Raw genomic sequence first — 16,816 nt, 5'->3', positions numbered from 1 at the left:
GATCCTGTCGGGCCAAAAGTAACACTTGTTACTTTTGTCCCGCTACTAATGCTGTTGTACATGTTGAAAATGTATGTTATTCTAATTACATTTAATTTAATTTTCAAACTGTTGAAAAAAAATTATATTCAACAATTTTAGTTTGTACTGTTGGTTGCTTTTGAAACATTTGATAAAACTTTAATTTAAGATAATGTAATTTCAATATTTTTTTACAAAGATAAATTACAAAATATGTTTGCATTTACATATTAACAAGGTAATAGTCATATATATTTACTAAAAACAAGTGTAACACAAAAAGCTATCTTGTTTTATTGTGTTACTTTTGACCCACCTGTGTGTTACTTTCGTCCCTGCAGGTGGAGTCGGAAGTAACAATTCAATATGTTTAAAGTGAAATTATCCACCTGTTTCTTCACGTAAATGCCGGCGCCGCCATCTTTGAGCTTTCCGGTTTATGACTTCCGGTGAGCCGTTTTGACTGGCTGTTTAATGTTTATTATAAAATTCAAGAAGACCAACATAATTTGTGCAGTTAGGGGTTGCCGTAATAGCTAATACAAACGCAGTAAATCTCTACAAAACATTTGTTTTAACCAAATGCACAAGAGCGGATTGTGTGGTGCACATGCACTTATGATCTGTATTTACAAATCCATCCAAAACCTTTCATAGAAACTACCAGTAAACAATAAATACAATAATTGTTTAAAATAACTAATATTATGCTGATAAAAATATGCTGATTTATTTATTCTGCTACTATATATATTATTACAAAAATGCAATTACAGTACAGAATATTTACGACATAATCTGCTTAGTTAATGTTTATAATAGTTCGTAATGTGTTTGCGCGTACTTTTGTTATGTTTTAAATCAAAAAGCAAATACTTTAAAAAGTAAGCAAATCATTTCATAAGCTCATGTCTCCACCTGCGTAAGAAGCAATGTAATAATATGTTCATAAAACGAAAACAATACTCAATACATGGAGTAGTTTAATATGTTTATTATGGTTTGTTCAAATAACTTACAATGTGTTGAATGATACGGCTGACTGTGTCGGACCGCGTGAAGCTCGACATGTCGCAATAAAAACCAGCCCCTGAAAAGTTAAAAACAAGAAGTCTTGGTAAATTCCATGTACAAACACTTCACTTTCCCATTGTAAAGATACTGGTATGTCTCTGTGCTTTTATATTTGCTCATTATCACCTCCGATCAACAACATGAAATTATTGAATATATCTTCATATATCAAGCCACTTAATTTTATCCTCACACTGGTTCATACATGGCAGGTGTTGTAAATATTAACTGTTTATATCATGTTTTATGCATGCTCCCACTACGCCCATCTACCGGCTGGCAATTAAAACGGAAGTCTCGGACCGGAGAGGAAATACGTCACATCACTTACTTTCGCGTTCGAGAAACAGGTGGATACTGAAGTCGTTTTACATTTGTTCAAAATTCCGCCTGGTATTGATAGACCACACTTGTGAGTTATTGACCGCAGCAATAATATATCTCTGTCTATAACATTATCTTTTAAAATGAAGTTTTTCTGAAAAATTTTACTTTCGCCTGCGCTCTCCCCTACATTTATCGTTTCCATTTCTGCATTCGGTGTACTCTTTAATCCTAAGCAACTTTTATAGTGCATTCAAGCTATACGCTTTTTCATTTAAGAAGTGTGTTTCTTTGAAATCAAACCCATGACCTTTGCATTGCAGTGCTCTACCAGCTAAGCTATAGGGAATACTGTGATTATGTATCGTATGGTACCAGTGCTGTACCATGTTATTTTTGGACTTGTGGAGTTGTTGGTCTATGACCGAACTAAAAATTATATCCAAATAATTATTCTTTTCAGATTGCGTACGCTGCAGTGGACTGCACAAAGGGACAGAACCATGAGCTGTGCAAACAGGAAGGGGTTGAGGGTTACCCAACATTCAGCTATTATAACTACGGCAAATTCAGTGAGAAATACAATGGGGAAAGAGGGGTAAGTGTTGTTCTTCCACACTAATAATGCCTACAGTATATGAAAAAGCTGCCCTGTTTTGACAACTACCTACTCTTGTTATGTTTAAATGTCATTGTGTTTCATTTTTGGGCCATTGGAAATGTTTTGCATTTTGTTTCCATTACAGGAAGCCGGTTTCACAGGTTTCATGAGAAATCTCAGGGGCCGGGACCAGGAGAAAGTGGGAAAGCGGAAGGATGAGCTTTAATCGTGTGGGTGTGGTCATGTCCATGGGGGGAGTCTATCATTGCACTGTGACTTGGGCAGGAACATCCCAGCACTGACGCCACAGACTTGAAAACCTCAGCTAAAACGCTATTTTTTATATATAACGGTGCCCTTATGTTTGTAATACCAATGTACAACCATCAAAAACTTTAGAGTTTGCTTTTTGTCTTAGTTTTTTTTTATTATTTCTTCATGTTTTGTGAAATTGTTCCCAAATACTGTGACTTAAGTTACTGTAATCTACATACACCTGAAATCTATGCAATACTGGACCCTCGTTCCCCAGGGTCTCGTACGTGTGATGGTGACTTGTGTTAATGGGGAAAGCCGGTTATCAGCGGGACGCATTGTCTTTACTCCCATTCCAGTTAAGAGACATAATGTGTACAATCGTATCTGCAAATATTTTTGTATAAAAGAAAAAATCTGGAAAAATGCTGACATAATGGCTTTTGGAGAAAGTTGTTGTAGCTCAACTTTGTGGCCTTAAATGTTTGGATAACTTTCATCCAAACCGTGCATTGCATCTTTGACAATTTTTTTGGTTTGAAAATACTAGGGCCAAAAGGCAAAGCAAACACATGTATTCAAGCAAGTCGTTTTTTATTGTAACTAAGTCATGTTGATGTGTGAGAATAAAATCATATGGGAAACTAGAAAATGCCAAAAACAAAAGATCTCAATAATAGTTTTCAAACATTTCTTTGGAAGTTTAATCTTGGTCCTTCATATTGGCCAATTGGAAATTAATATTCTGTGTTCGTTGAAGGTCCTTGTATACTTAGACGTCTAATCTAATTATATAAAGTCTAAACTACCCCCTCTTAATGATTTACAATGCCACTCTGTATCTCTAATACACATGGACATTTCCTCCTATAAGCATGCAAATAAAAGGCGTAGGTAATAATGGGAGCCCTAGGTCATAACCGAATAGATTTATTATCATCATCATAATCATAGGATGCAGGAAGAAGAGTGATGCTCATTTAATGATTCTTGCTGATTGATACGTCATTGAAAGTTACAGGATATCTGTAATACTTAAGGTCTCCTAGGTGTGGCACTATTGGCACGACCCTTACCAATCTCTGTGGCAACTGAACTACTGTTTGTGGACAAACTCCCTGCTCGAGGCAGTATACATATTTAATGATCTTGTAGCTTAACTTTTGTTGTATAATTCAAAGGTTTGGTTCGTTTTATTATGAATAAGGTTCTCAGGGAAAGCAAGACACAATTGGGGAGATTTAATTTGCAATCCAGTTGGGTGTTCACTATTCATGTCGTCGAATTATAAATTGTTTACACGTGTCTTCAGGAGATGGAACAAACACATCTGAACAGGAATTCAGTTTACATTTTCTTGCTAAATCTTTGGCAAGCAGTATAGTAATATAATCATCATGAGCCAAGGAGCATTGAGGCGTATATTTCACTTTTTATCCAAGATAATGATGTCAAGTTTAAATTTGTGTCTGTTAAGGGTAAAAATCATATCACTAGTCTATAAAGGTTGCTATTGATGGAGGGGGACAGGCAGGTTAAAGAAAATGCTCTCAATACCGAAATGCATCGCTTGACTACATGTCAACAACTTTGATCCAAAATGATTGAATAACACTTGCTGAAATTTGTTTTGTTTCCTGCTGCTGCTCTAGAGACATGGTTCATATATTCATTGGCATTTACCTTTTATATTTAAATGGTCAGGGGGCTTTATCTAATTCCATTGAGTAATTCTGTTGTTGAACATTTTGCTTTGTCTTATCCCAAAGGTTTGTGGAATGTGAGAGCTTCCACAATAACGCCAAGAATTCACTGTCGTCTTTATTTTTTATTTTTTGTGCCCAGCCATATGTACAAACACAATGCAAAATAAAAGGCATACATTTCCACAAAACATTGTCATCATTAAGTATACATGCCTTACATAATGAAACTATTATGGATTGCCAATGTTTAATTAGAAATGTTGGAAAGTCAGCTTCTTTAGTTCGAGATAAAATGTATTGTAGGTGGATCTTTAATATTATCAGCAGGCTCGGCAGCATTTGGGGTAAATCTGCAGAATGGATTCAATCATAGTAAAACGTGTTAAATGGAGCTGATAGCACTACAAACTTATTGGTTTTAAAGTAATGAATTTAGGTGTACGGGTCGGGATTAGATTTACATTAGAGGAGGGACGCGGACCTATCTCTAGTTAGAAATATCTGCTGAATATTATTTCGACTTATAGTACATTTGTCTGTTTTAAGGCTAGTAGTCAACCATTTAGCAATGACTCCAAACATCTTTTATAATATCAATGCTTTGGCATTGTGGCAGTGGGTTTTGCAAATACAAGCAGCACTTACATTCTCTTCAGCAAATGTAAAAATCTATTTAGGCATTTTCTGCACAAATTGCACAAAGCTTAAATGCTTGTTTTTTTTCAATATCGGGGGACAAATGTTGGTTAGTTTGCTGACTGGGTCTAATCTGCAGACAGCTTATTTGTTTTCCACTTGGCCCTGATAAACAGGACTCCACATTTAGCCCTAGTTTTAAGTAAACTTTCTCTGACTTGCTACAGTATTTTATTTCGTCTAGGCAATACACGTACACATAATAACGACTTATCAGCTTTTATCCACTTTAGAAATAAAAAGAATTTCCAACAGAGGAAAAATGTTTATAGATCTGACCAATTTGGGAGACAAAATGTTGGTCTATGCTGTTACAGGTACGAGAGGAGCACAACAAATAAATTGCTTGATAAATCTGAGGTGTGTTATTTCTTATTGATTGCTTATCAGCGAGTTTTTCTGTCAAGTTTCATGTCTTGGACTAATCCTGTCATAAACTCAAAAAAGCAAACCTCTTTCCTGTCAAACTTAAGTTAAAACCTTGAGCGACGAGTGTGCTGCCTGACAGATTGGAAACTTAAGGGAAGGTGCCTGTGGAGAAACACCTGCTGGCGAAATGCATTGCGAGTTTTTAAGTTTAATATGTAGCAGTTTAATGGTTTGGAAAGCAAGATAATCATCAAAATAACCTAAAGAAAGCTACTGAGGGCGCAGGAAATGCCCTGATATAGCACACAGTATTTTAACAGGAGGGGAAGGATATGTCCATTCAAATGAACATTACAGAGAAAAAATTTAGATCATGATTTGTTATACTTTGTCTTATGCATAATTATAACGGGAACTTTTTGCAAAATTTCTTCTCATGTTCAACAGTGGAGAGAAAAAATACAGGTTTGTAGTGGGAATGTTATTGGTGTGTGTCCAGAGGTCCAGTGAGACCATGGTGAAGCTCACCTGAAAGCATTGCTCATTATAAACGTCAATAACATGAATACGCCCTGTTATCATTACTGTAAAAACAATTATTTTTTTTCTCCACTCTCCCTCTCAAAGCAATAATCAAAATGATGTGTAGCACTCGCCGCAAAATCCATACTTACTAATTTCCCTCATTGTTTAGGCATGCCAAAAGAGGTGAACACATACAGTATGGGTTTTTAGTAGTAACAGAAACAAAAAAAAAATAATATGTTGCTAGCGACACATCCAATTCTCAAGTTAACTAATAATACAACTCCACATGTCAATCCAACACTTCCACCTAGCTGTCTACAGTATAATATATGTCAATCTTTAATGCTTGGCACATGCATGTTGGTGTTAAAGTGGGAGGTCACTTTACGCTGAAGAGATCTTGGTTTTACAATTCATTTTTAAAAATCATGGTCCACATATGATATATGTGTATGTTTGTAATAATAAATTGTGCATATCAAAATAGACAACACTATTGTAGATAAATTATTTAAATATTTAATATTATTTTAAATTATATATAAATTTGAATAGCTGTCCTGCTAAAACTCAATTTTGTGTGTAAAATGCAGTAAAATATTTTTTACTTTTTTACTAATATTGTAATATTTTTTACTAATATTTTTTATCATATAATTTTACTGTTTACTGTCCAAATTCAACGTATTCAGTATTAGAACGCACACCTGTGAATTCGCATTGCACGTGTCATGCCCATAATGCCTTCCCAAAAGCCACGTCACACATCTCTAACAAAAAGATCCGAACAAAAGCGAAGCGGACCCGAAATGAACCGAAGACTGAACGAACTGAGCCGAAGCTGTTTCGAACGTGCGCGGAAGCACCAACTGGAAGAGCTCATGGATAATGACTGTAGAATATTCGCAAAATAACCCAAAAAGGATTATTATGTTTCCGCATGTTTTAAATGGACTCTTGTTAGTAGGTATGTAAATCTAAACGGTACGATGCATGCAAAAAAGCCGTACAATAATAAGCTAACTGGTTTGTTATGTTAGCAGTGGCATCCAAATCATTGCTTATAAATGCAATGTGTAGTTTTAAAGATTGCACAATTAATCATATAAGCATGTATATAATTGATTCAATGGTTTTGATCTGTGCATAAGATCTGATAAGGCGATCCGATAGCTAGCTGTCAACAAACGTGCTATTGTTATTAGCTTAGCTCTATTAGTCTGTATGATGAAGTAGATTTTATTGAGTACGTACTGTAACGTTATGTCTAAACTTGTTTCTTTATTTAAAATATATAATATACATATTATATATATAAATAATGTTTCTAGAATTAGACTTGATTTTCTTATTTAGTCATCTTTTTAATACAGTGCATTTCTATACACTCTGTGCTTTATCCTGATGTCATCCAGTTTTACTTATATGTAAGTGCTTTTCTTGGATAAAGGAATGTGTATTTAATAAAAAAATTATATAATACATGGGTGGAAATAACCAGTACACATCAAGACCCACCAAAATATTAATAAATGTAATTATGAGGGGAAAACGTACACATTTACAATACATTTTGTAAAAAAATAATGTTTAATTTCTCTTTTCATTGTATAAATAAAATAGAAGTCTAATTGCAATACAGAAACACCTTATGGTTAGATCAAAACCATTGTTATTGCCAGTCATTAACTGGACTGAACTGTTTTTTTCCAAGTGAATTTAAAACAGTTTGGAAACCCCTGCAATAGAGTATATATTAAAAATAATGTTGCCTGATCATGTATGTGACCCTGGACCAAAACCAGTCATAAGGGTCAATTTTTAATTGGTATGTATTGATAATCTGAAAGTTGAATAAATACGTTTCCATTGATGTATGGTTTGTTAGGATAGGACAATATTTGGCTGCGATACAACTATTTAAAAAATCTAAGGAATCTAAGATAAAATCTTTTTTAAGAAAATTGCCTTTAAAGTCCAAAGGAAGTCCCCCTTAGCAGCTGCATCCACCCACAAATAAAGTTATATTAATGGTAGAAAATTTACAAAATATCTTCATGGAAGACGATCTTTAAATAATATCCTAATGATTTTTTGAATAATGAAGAAACAAATCGATAATTTTGACCAATACAATGTATCTTTGGCTATTGCTTCAAATATACCTGTGTGACTTAAAGGCGGGGGCATGATTTTTGAAAAACGCTTTTGAAAAGGGAGTCGGGCAAAGTACCAAACACACTTGTAGCCAATTACCAGTAAGGGGCGTGTCTACTAAAGTCCAATTTATAGTTGTGCGTAAGGTCTACGCCGTAGCTACGCCAAGGTTATACGTAGCTTCTGCGTAGCCTGGTGTGCACCTGGCAAAATTTTTAACAGCGCGTCAGTTCTACGCGGACCTCAAGTGATGTGATTGGTCCACTAGAACCCCTTCCATCAGGTAAAAAAACTGTGTCAAAGGTATTTCCGTTTGCAATGGTGAGAATAAAGATGGACCAATTTGAGGAGTAATTTAACGGAAACTACAACATAGTCCCTGTTAATTTACTTCCGTCACTGCTACGCCGTAGGGCCTACGCACAACTATATTGAGCCCTTACCGACATTGTTGCATATGTGTGGGGCGGGTCTATCAAAAAAAGATCCAGATTCTATTGGGGAAGGGGTGTGTTTGTTTAGTTTATTTCAAATATCAACATTGGCTTTCAGAGATCATGCACCCCGCTGTTAAGGTTTTGTGGTTCAGGGTCACGTATATGATTGCCTATTTTGTTAGTTTAAATAATGTTGTATTATACACTATCTACTGTAAGTCATTGACTAGTTGATTTCTCTTGTCACCTTCAGATGCCCACTAAGTTAAGTGTAAAATGTCTATGGTTCTGTTTGCGTCCGTGGTGAGAGTGAGGGATGGTCTTCCTCTTTCTGCCTCCACGGATCATGAACAGGATAAAGGACTTCAGGAGACTAAGAAACAGCTAAAGGGTCTCTCCAAAAAACTCAGCCAGTTTCCTGACCGCTGCTCACTCAAATCTGGAGTGTACAACATCAAGTAAGATATTGTTGTAATCGACCTTTACACCACGCCATACATTCAGTGTGAAAACTAAAAATCTGCTTTTTTTAGTACCTAAAGTAGGGACTAATCGCGATTAATCGTTAGCAGAATAAAAGTTTTTGTTTACATCACATATGTGTGTAAACTGTGTATAATAAATATGTATATATATATAAATATGAACACATTCATGTATAATTTTAAGAAACAAAAATGTATATATTAAAGCAACACTATGTAGTTTTTTTTACCTTCAAATAATGTCTCTAAAATGATTTCAGTGATAGAACAACTTTTAACTGGACAAATTGTACTGTTGCTGCAACCTGAGCAGCCTCCTAGCTGCTACAAGCACACTCTGAAAGTGGCGGTAGAGGGTAGGAAACACAGCTCCGCCCCTCCCCCTGCCTGCAGAAGAGTGTCTAATACCAGGCACTGTTGCGCTTTTCAACCACATGGGGGAGCTGTAAGTCATTTTTACATGGAAACTACATAGTGTTGCTTTAAGTATTTATATATAATATAAATTATACATAAATATACAAATGTATATACACATGTAAACATTTCTAAAACATATACATGCATGTGTGTACATTATTTATACAAAGTTATTATACACAGTTCACAGTCACACACATATATGATGTAAACAAAAACTTTTATTCTGCTAACGATTAATCGCGATTAATCGTTAAGCATCCCTAACCTAAAGGCATTTTTATATATTTGGTATGACCTTAAATCATTCTACATTTCTTTAAGCCAAATTTATTATTGCTCTTGATTTAATCACTTATTTGATGACTGAACGATTATTTTTGTTCCAAAAACTAATTAAACCAAGCTTTGGTTAGCAACAAGCTTGATATAAAAATCCCTTTGAGTGAGGTTTAATTCAAATGCATTGCATAGAGGGACCCAGGAGGGATCATGTCATAGTCTGCCTATCCAGACGGGAGCTATTCATCACTCCATACTTCACAAGAAGGCAGACTCGAGTCAACTCTCTCTCTCTCTCTCTGGAGTGTGACTTACTGGATTGTTTGATCTCTCCAAACAGATGTTAACATGGAGAGACACAATGACAAAGTTTGCTATAACTTGAGGCTTGGTACTAGGTTCAAAGAGAGCTTAGTGAACACACAGTTACAGAGAATAAGTGAATAAAAGTGACTCCCCCCCCCCTTTTTGTCTTTAGTAACAAATATTATGTTTTCACATCATCTAGCACTGCCCAAGACATCTCTGAAGCCTTTAGATAGTCTTTCATCCAGCTTGTATTTAATTCAAATTAAAGATATGAAATAATATGTGTGAGTAAATCGGTCTAATGTAAATGATATGATAAATATACAGATATATAAATGGTAAAATGTGTTGCTTTCCATAGTTTCACAAGCTCTCTTGGAGTTGGGTACCTGATGGTTTGCACAGAGAACTATCCCAATGTCTTGGCCTTCAGCTTCTTGGATGAACTTCAGCGGGAGTTCATTGTTACATATGACACCAAGCGGATCAACAGCGCTCTAAGACCGTTCTCATTAATTGAGTTTGGTGAGTTTATTGGGTGGTCTGTACGGTTGGGTTTGGTGTGTGAAGATGTCATCTAGGTCATACTTTAGTGATCTTACCTATGCAGCAAACTTTAGACTTATCATCAGTGCACTAGACTACAATACATCAATTAATATTTCATACAGTCTTCTTACAAAAAAAATGTCAAATGTAATTACAATGTTGGGAAACATGCTAACGTGCTAACACAAATCTTTTAACATTAGCAAACTCCTTTTATTTTAAAGTCCATTTCAGTCAGTTCAGCCGCTGGGCAGCTATTTTTCATATAGGCATAACATTTAAGTACAGCTCCTATCTGCCTAAATAAAAAAAGATTACAATTGTCATGGGTGTTATGTGCATCCCATGTACATTTCAGTAACTTACGCCTTGATGTTGCATTTTGGTTAGGTTGCTGTCTTAGTAGGCGATAGCAGCCTATGTAGACAATAGTGTCATATTGTCAAGAAGCTTCAAAATACAAAACTTCAATCCAAAAACAAGTGCTACTAAATTGCTGATCTTCTTATGTGATACTATCTAAATAAATACAAATGTCTGAAGCAGTTTGAGTGATTTGAAAAGCACTGACGCCATTTATAATACAGATCATGTTGTGATTGAAGCATTTACTCAGTGTGCAGTTACTATGGTTTTCACAGATAACTTTATTCGGAAAACCAAGCAGCGGTACAACAGTCCACGTTCCCTCTCCACAAAGATTAACCTGGCCGACATGCAAACCGAAATCAAGCTTCGCCCTCCCTATCAGCTGTCTGCGGAGGACATTGGATCAATCAACGGCTTCTCACAACACAAATCTAAATATAAAGGCATAGGTAGGGAACACAGTGTAACCACATTTACATTCCATTTTGTTTAAAGGTTTTTGAAAATACACATTTGATTTACTTATTTACTTTATTTAGGCTAAGCAATGCTTATTGAAGCCATGCCAAAGTGGTTAACTTCCTTTCGACTCATTTAGATCCTGGCTTGCAAAACATTGCATTCTTTGAATGTTATTCTTCCTAATAATTACACAATCTCTTGGCAATAAAAATAGAAAATTGCAATTTTATGTTTTGATGAAAAGCGTGTGAGAGTAAAACACAATTTGCGGATGATACTGAATGCACAACATAAGGCATTGACCATCATACCGTAGTCGATTTCGTGACCGTCGTGCTCTTGTTAAAGCTTACTTGCTCTTTGAAGTGTGAATGAACGTATGTGTACACATTCCTAAACTAAATAATTCAGCATGCCAAGTGCATAGCATGTTCAATAAACTGATTTTGGCCCTTAAAAAAATGGTTTGGTTAAATAAATAATACGTTCAGATTGATTAAATATTACTTATTTTTAGGTAGCACTATTACTTGAGATTGGAAATTTGACATTCCCTAAACCGAAAAATCTTAAAATTTGATGTGTAACCAATCTTCCATCTTTGTTCCTTGGACAAACCTCATATCATGTGGCTTAATGAGAAGAGGATTGCTATTACTTTTCTAAACAATCAGACTTAAAGGCACAATATGTAAGTTTTCGCAGCCAGATGTTGCATTTTCAAAACAATAACAAAAAGCGAAGCTTAAAGGATTAGTCAATTATCTTAAAAAAAAATCCACATAATTTACTCACCACCATGTCATCCAAAATGTTGATGTAATTTTTTGTTCAGTTGAGAAGAAATTATGTTTTTTGAGGAACACATTCCAAGATTTTTCTAATTTTAATGGACTTAAATGGACCCCAAAACTTAACAGTTTTAATGCAGTTTAAAATTGCAGTTTCAAAGGACTCTAAACGATCCCAAACGAGGCATAAGGGTCTTATCTAGCGAAACGATTGTCATTTTTTGCAAGAAAAATAAAAAGATGCACTTTTAAACCACAACTTCTCTTCTTCCTACGGCTGTGTGACGAGCCAGCGTGACCTCACGTAATTGCGTAATGACTTCGAAAGGTCACGTGTTACATTTGTGAAAGGCACATTTGCGGACCATTTTAAACAATAAACTGACACAAAGACATTAATTTGTATCATTCCACATACAACAATGTCCGAACAGTCCTCTTTCTCCACACTTGTAAACAATGGGACGTAGTTTCGCATACGCCATCCGTGACCTCTTGATGTGATGACGTATTACATAAGGTCGCGCTGACACGTCACAGGACCGAGGAAGATGAAAAGTTTTGGTTTAAAAGGGCATATTTTTTTTTCTTTTGTCAAAATGACAATCGTTTTGCTAGATAAGACCCTTATGCCTCATTTGAGATCGTTTAGAGTCCTTTGAAACTGCAATTTTAAACTGCTTTAAAACTGTTAAGTGTTGGGGTCCATTAAAGTCCATTAAAATGAGAAAAATCTTGAAATGTTTTCCTCAAAAAACATAATTTCTTCTCTACTGAACAAAGAAAGACATCAACATTTTGGATGACATGGTGGTAAGTAAATTATCTTTTAAAGAAATTATCTTTAAGGATTTTTTAAAGAAAATTGACTAATCCTTTAATGACTCTATGAAGGAATAGAATGATGGGAGATGTTTTCACCATTCACGGACGAGGTATGGTGTTAGTTTGTACTCGCCAATGGATTATCGTTATCCTTGATGACTGGATGACACAACAGTGTCATGCTGTATAACCACCACTTCTGCATTTGAAGAGTTTGGTTCCAAAACACAATAAATGCCATTTTTGGAAAAAATTAGTTACTGCCAAAATCAGTATTATATCAGGTCAGTATTTAAAAGTAAATTCTTAATTTTATGCTAAATCCAATATTCGACGTGTTATTCCATCATCTTTTCTCCCTTTTTTCCCAAAACGCAATAAATGCCGCTCCACAAATTACAGCGCACCATTCCACAATGTAAACAAACAATGGCGGCGCGTTGTACTTCGTGATCAACAAACAAACAAAAACAAAATAATACTTTGATGGCATTGATAAACCTGTGATGGTTTTCTGTGACGGGAAAGAAACGTAAGCCATCAACATCTAATAATTTACACGAGAGGAACTCGGAGACGGGTGCTTGTTCTCCTGACAGCATCACGTTTCTGTCATGCTAACACATTGACCCCAGGGGATCTTATGAAAAACTTTCCATTATTTTACTCAAAGTCAACGAAAATCGAGCAGGACCAAAACATTTTACAGCTGATCTGTGTAAAATGTTAAGCGACGACATCAAGTATAACCGCAGCAATAACAGTGATCTTAATATGACAAAGTAAGTGTTTTGATTAATGCCATTAATGTTTATTTTTTTTATCAGTGTGTTCAACTAAATGAATATAAAATAGCAAAGATGAATGCACATTTATACATTGATTGAATAGATGTATAGCATTTTGAAGAAGAAACGTGTCATGGATTTATTGCATTTTGTGGGAGAAAAAAATCGTTTTTATAATAAATCTTTGAATGATTGAATAGATTTATAGCATTTTGAAGAAAAAACGTGTCATGGATTTATTGCATTTTGTGGGAGAAAAAAATCGTTTTTATAATAAATCTTTGAAAATCAAGTTATGGATTTGAATTTTTTATTTTTTTATAACCTAAAGATGCTATGTGAAAGTTTGTAAAAGAAAATAGTGGGTTTCATTTTGTCACTTTCTTGGTATAAAAAACACGCTTTTACCGAAATGTGTCCAAATGGATTTATTGCGTTTTGGAACCAAACTCTTCATTTGTCCACTATGTGCCATAGTTTCTAGAAGCGGGAACCGAGGATATGGATATTATGTCATTGATAGGTGAGAATAACAAGGGATTAGCATTATTTAAATGTGAATTTCTTTGGATTTACATGTCCTTGGGAACTTTTGGGATAATGCAAGTACACAACTGCATGAAAAATATCACATTGTGCAAGTGTTTTTGGATATTTTCTTACAAAAATCTTACATATTGTGCCTTATTCATTTTTACTTGGTGGGTGGTAATACGGCAAATAGCCTAATTTATGATGACTTAAGCTGGCCACACACAGATTTGAAGCTGATTTGCACATTTTGCAATCAAAAGGGGGGTGTTGCCCAATTAGTGTTTTACCACAGCCAAATTGGTCCAAATTAAATTCTGGTTTATGTCATTGCGATTATTTTGCTGCTACCGATTGCATTGGAGCCTTGCGGATCCCTGTGGTCACTCATGGATTTAAAATTAGTTCCGATTTGAAAATCATCCAGGTGTGCCATATCTGTAGACCAGATTATCAACGAATTGTGAGTTTTTTTACTTGGGCTAGTAACCACGCAGAACAATTTATCAATCTTATACTGTAGAAACCCCTTGGCCACCACCCAGAACACACCAGCATCGTACCAGAGAGTACTGCATGGACAAGCATTTTGAATTTCGGTATGACTGTGTTTTTTTATCCTTGCAGGTCCTATACAAATGCTGGAGCCTGTAACATTGTCGGGTATCGTCGCCTGCGTCTTAAGCGTCCTGTGCGGAGCTCTCAATCTACTGAGGGGAGTCCACGCAATAGAAAGTATATTACAGGTTAGCTAAATCACACACTGATATTAATTCTGACACGGCCTAAACCATAACTTTATATTGGCCTTTGTTTCTTGTATCGATTAACAGACCGAACATTACTTTTCGCTGTAAATGTACCATCGTAATGTAATAAATTATATCTAATGCATAGTAACCAAACTCATGAATAATTTTGTCAGGCAGTGCACTTAAATATAATGTGTTTTTCTCTTCCATAAATAAAATGGTTTTGCATTGCTCCGTACATTGCCCTGATAAGTGGACCATCGCATCTTGACACTCTTCGTAACTCATGCACTTTAGCACAGGGCTTCCTGTTGTAATTTGTTCCTTCCTTTCCCTTTGCTTAATCTGCAGAACGAAGATGAAGACTTTAATTACGTAATTGCTTTTTTTCTGGGGACTGCGGCCTGCTTGTATCAGGTAAGTGACAGCAGTCGGACTGTAAGTTATTGTGGATCTGCCAGGCTTCATTTCCTCCGCTTTCCATCATTGCCTGACCATCTAATGCTAATACATCACAAAATACCCAGCTGATTCTGTAGATGCCTTCATTAGAGATGCTTGCTAGGGATTTTGACTATTGACCATGCATATAGTATATAAGGTTAATTGTGTGTCTCAATTTGGTCCGCTTGTGAAGTTTATGAGCCATATCACAAAGGACTTGAATATAATTTCTTTTGTTTCTCTATTTAGGTTTACCTGTTCGCGTGCTACTCGGTGTGGAGAAACTTCAAGTCGTTTCTGGCCTTTGCTATGATTTGCCTGAGTAACATGTATCTGTATGAACTTCGAAACATGTGGCAGATCTTCTTCCATGTGACAGTGGGAGCGTTCGTCACTTTACAGATTTACCTAAGAAGACCGCAGGGCAAAGCGCCTGATTACAACGTTTGATCCCCTTGAACTTTTAAGGAATACAATCATATCCCAACTCAGTATTGTCATAACTGTTATTCACTACTATAACCCTGTCACCGGTTCATCCGAGGAATAAAACACTCAGGATCGTGAAGCAGGGATTTGACAGGTTTATGCATTTTGATTTTTTTATTGGTTTAAGCTCACAGAAATGAAATTCATGCATGAAATATTTAAAGCAAATAGTTCTGTTTTGCAAAACTAATATATTTTTCAGTTACAATGAGTTATTGACTTTTAATGGATGTTTGGGGTTGAAAGGGAAGTTCACCCCAAAATTAAAATTTCATCAGCATTACTTGCGTCATACAGATATTGAAAGGCATGTGTGTGAGGAAATGATGACAGAATTTTATATTATTGGGCGAGCTATTCCTTTAAGATGCTATTATAAAAAATTGTATAGATTGTATGATTGTCTCAATATTGATTGTTGAAACCAGCTCATATGCAAGAAAATTTTATTGCTGCCTACACACGAAATGTACCATTGGTAATTTTTTATCTTTTTACATGCATTTGTGCAAGCACAGATATCGATCATTTTGTTTTGTCATATGCTTTTATTTGTAAGCCTAATTTCAGAGTCACCGTGTTTTCATAGTCATTAGTCAGATGTCTTTGCCCTGAAAGCATAATCAGATGTGTTATTTATCAAGCATGTCCTTGCTGCCTGCAGGTGTGTTTCCTGCAAATGAATGCTGTGGGCTTTGAGAGAAATGGAATCACGCTTTCCCTCCAAAGCCAAAAAAGTGCAAGCTGCCTTTCATCAATGTGTCTGTTTGCTCCCGATGTTGTACAAAATGTTGTTTTGTTTTCTGTTTCTATTCACCTTGCTGGTATTGCATACTGCTTTCATAACGCAAATGACAGGTTGTACAGCTGATTGACAGAATATGGGCCCAAATAGCTCAAAAGCCATCCTGTTTTTTTTCCAAATGGTGTCAGCGAATCTTCATCAAGGAGAATATGTCAGATACCACAGTGGTCTCATTTAGGGGGTTGTTTAAGGTTAGTGCTGCCAGTCAAGTCTTTATTTGTGTTTAATGCTGATGCCCTGTTCCAAAACCATCAGTAAAAGTCTTGAATTTGTTTACATATACTGTGTCATGTCTTTAAATGCACACTACACTTTTACTAACATTTGACTGAAACACATATTTTGGT

General features: G+C 35.5%; 3 protein-coding genes across 3 annotated transcripts in view; 2 read left to right on the top strand and 1 right to left on the bottom strand.

Annotated features, from left to right (window-relative positions):
- Positions 1-2,971, top strand: part of pdia5 (protein disulfide isomerase family A, member 5) — a 61,554-nt gene extending 58,583 nt beyond the window's left edge. The window contains exons 16-17 of the mRNA XM_065251987.1: positions 1,883-2,017; positions 2,166-2,971. Of these exons, the coding sequence (XP_065108059.1) occupies positions 1,883-2,017; positions 2,166-2,246 (216 nt within the window). The 3' untranslated portion in view covers positions 2,247-2,971. The remainder of the gene's footprint in view (positions 1-1,882; positions 2,018-2,165) is intronic.
- hspbap1 (hspb associated protein 1) overlaps positions 1-16,816 on the bottom strand; it is a 464,289-nt gene that overhangs the window by 362,449 nt on the left and 85,024 nt on the right. The window lies entirely within an intron of this gene.
- sec22a (SEC22 homolog A, vesicle trafficking protein) lies at positions 6,389-16,749 on the top strand. The gene is made up of 7 exons (XM_065251988.2): positions 6,389-6,541; positions 8,422-8,626; positions 10,026-10,189; positions 10,855-11,031; positions 14,607-14,725; positions 15,083-15,148; positions 15,425-16,749. The coding sequence occupies exons 2-7, from the start codon at positions 8,445-8,447 to the stop codon at positions 15,623-15,625; spliced, it is 909 nt and encodes a 302-aa protein (XP_065108060.1). The 5' UTR covers positions 6,389-6,541; positions 8,422-8,444; the 3' UTR covers positions 15,626-16,749.

The sequence above is a fragment of the Paramisgurnus dabryanus genome, chromosome 15, assembly GCF_030506205.2.
Source record: "Paramisgurnus dabryanus chromosome 15, PD_genome_1.1, whole genome shotgun sequence".
NCBI lineage: Eukaryota > Metazoa > Chordata > Actinopteri > Cypriniformes > Cobitidae > Paramisgurnus > Paramisgurnus dabryanus.
This window is presented reverse-complemented; position numbering and strand designations above follow the sequence as displayed.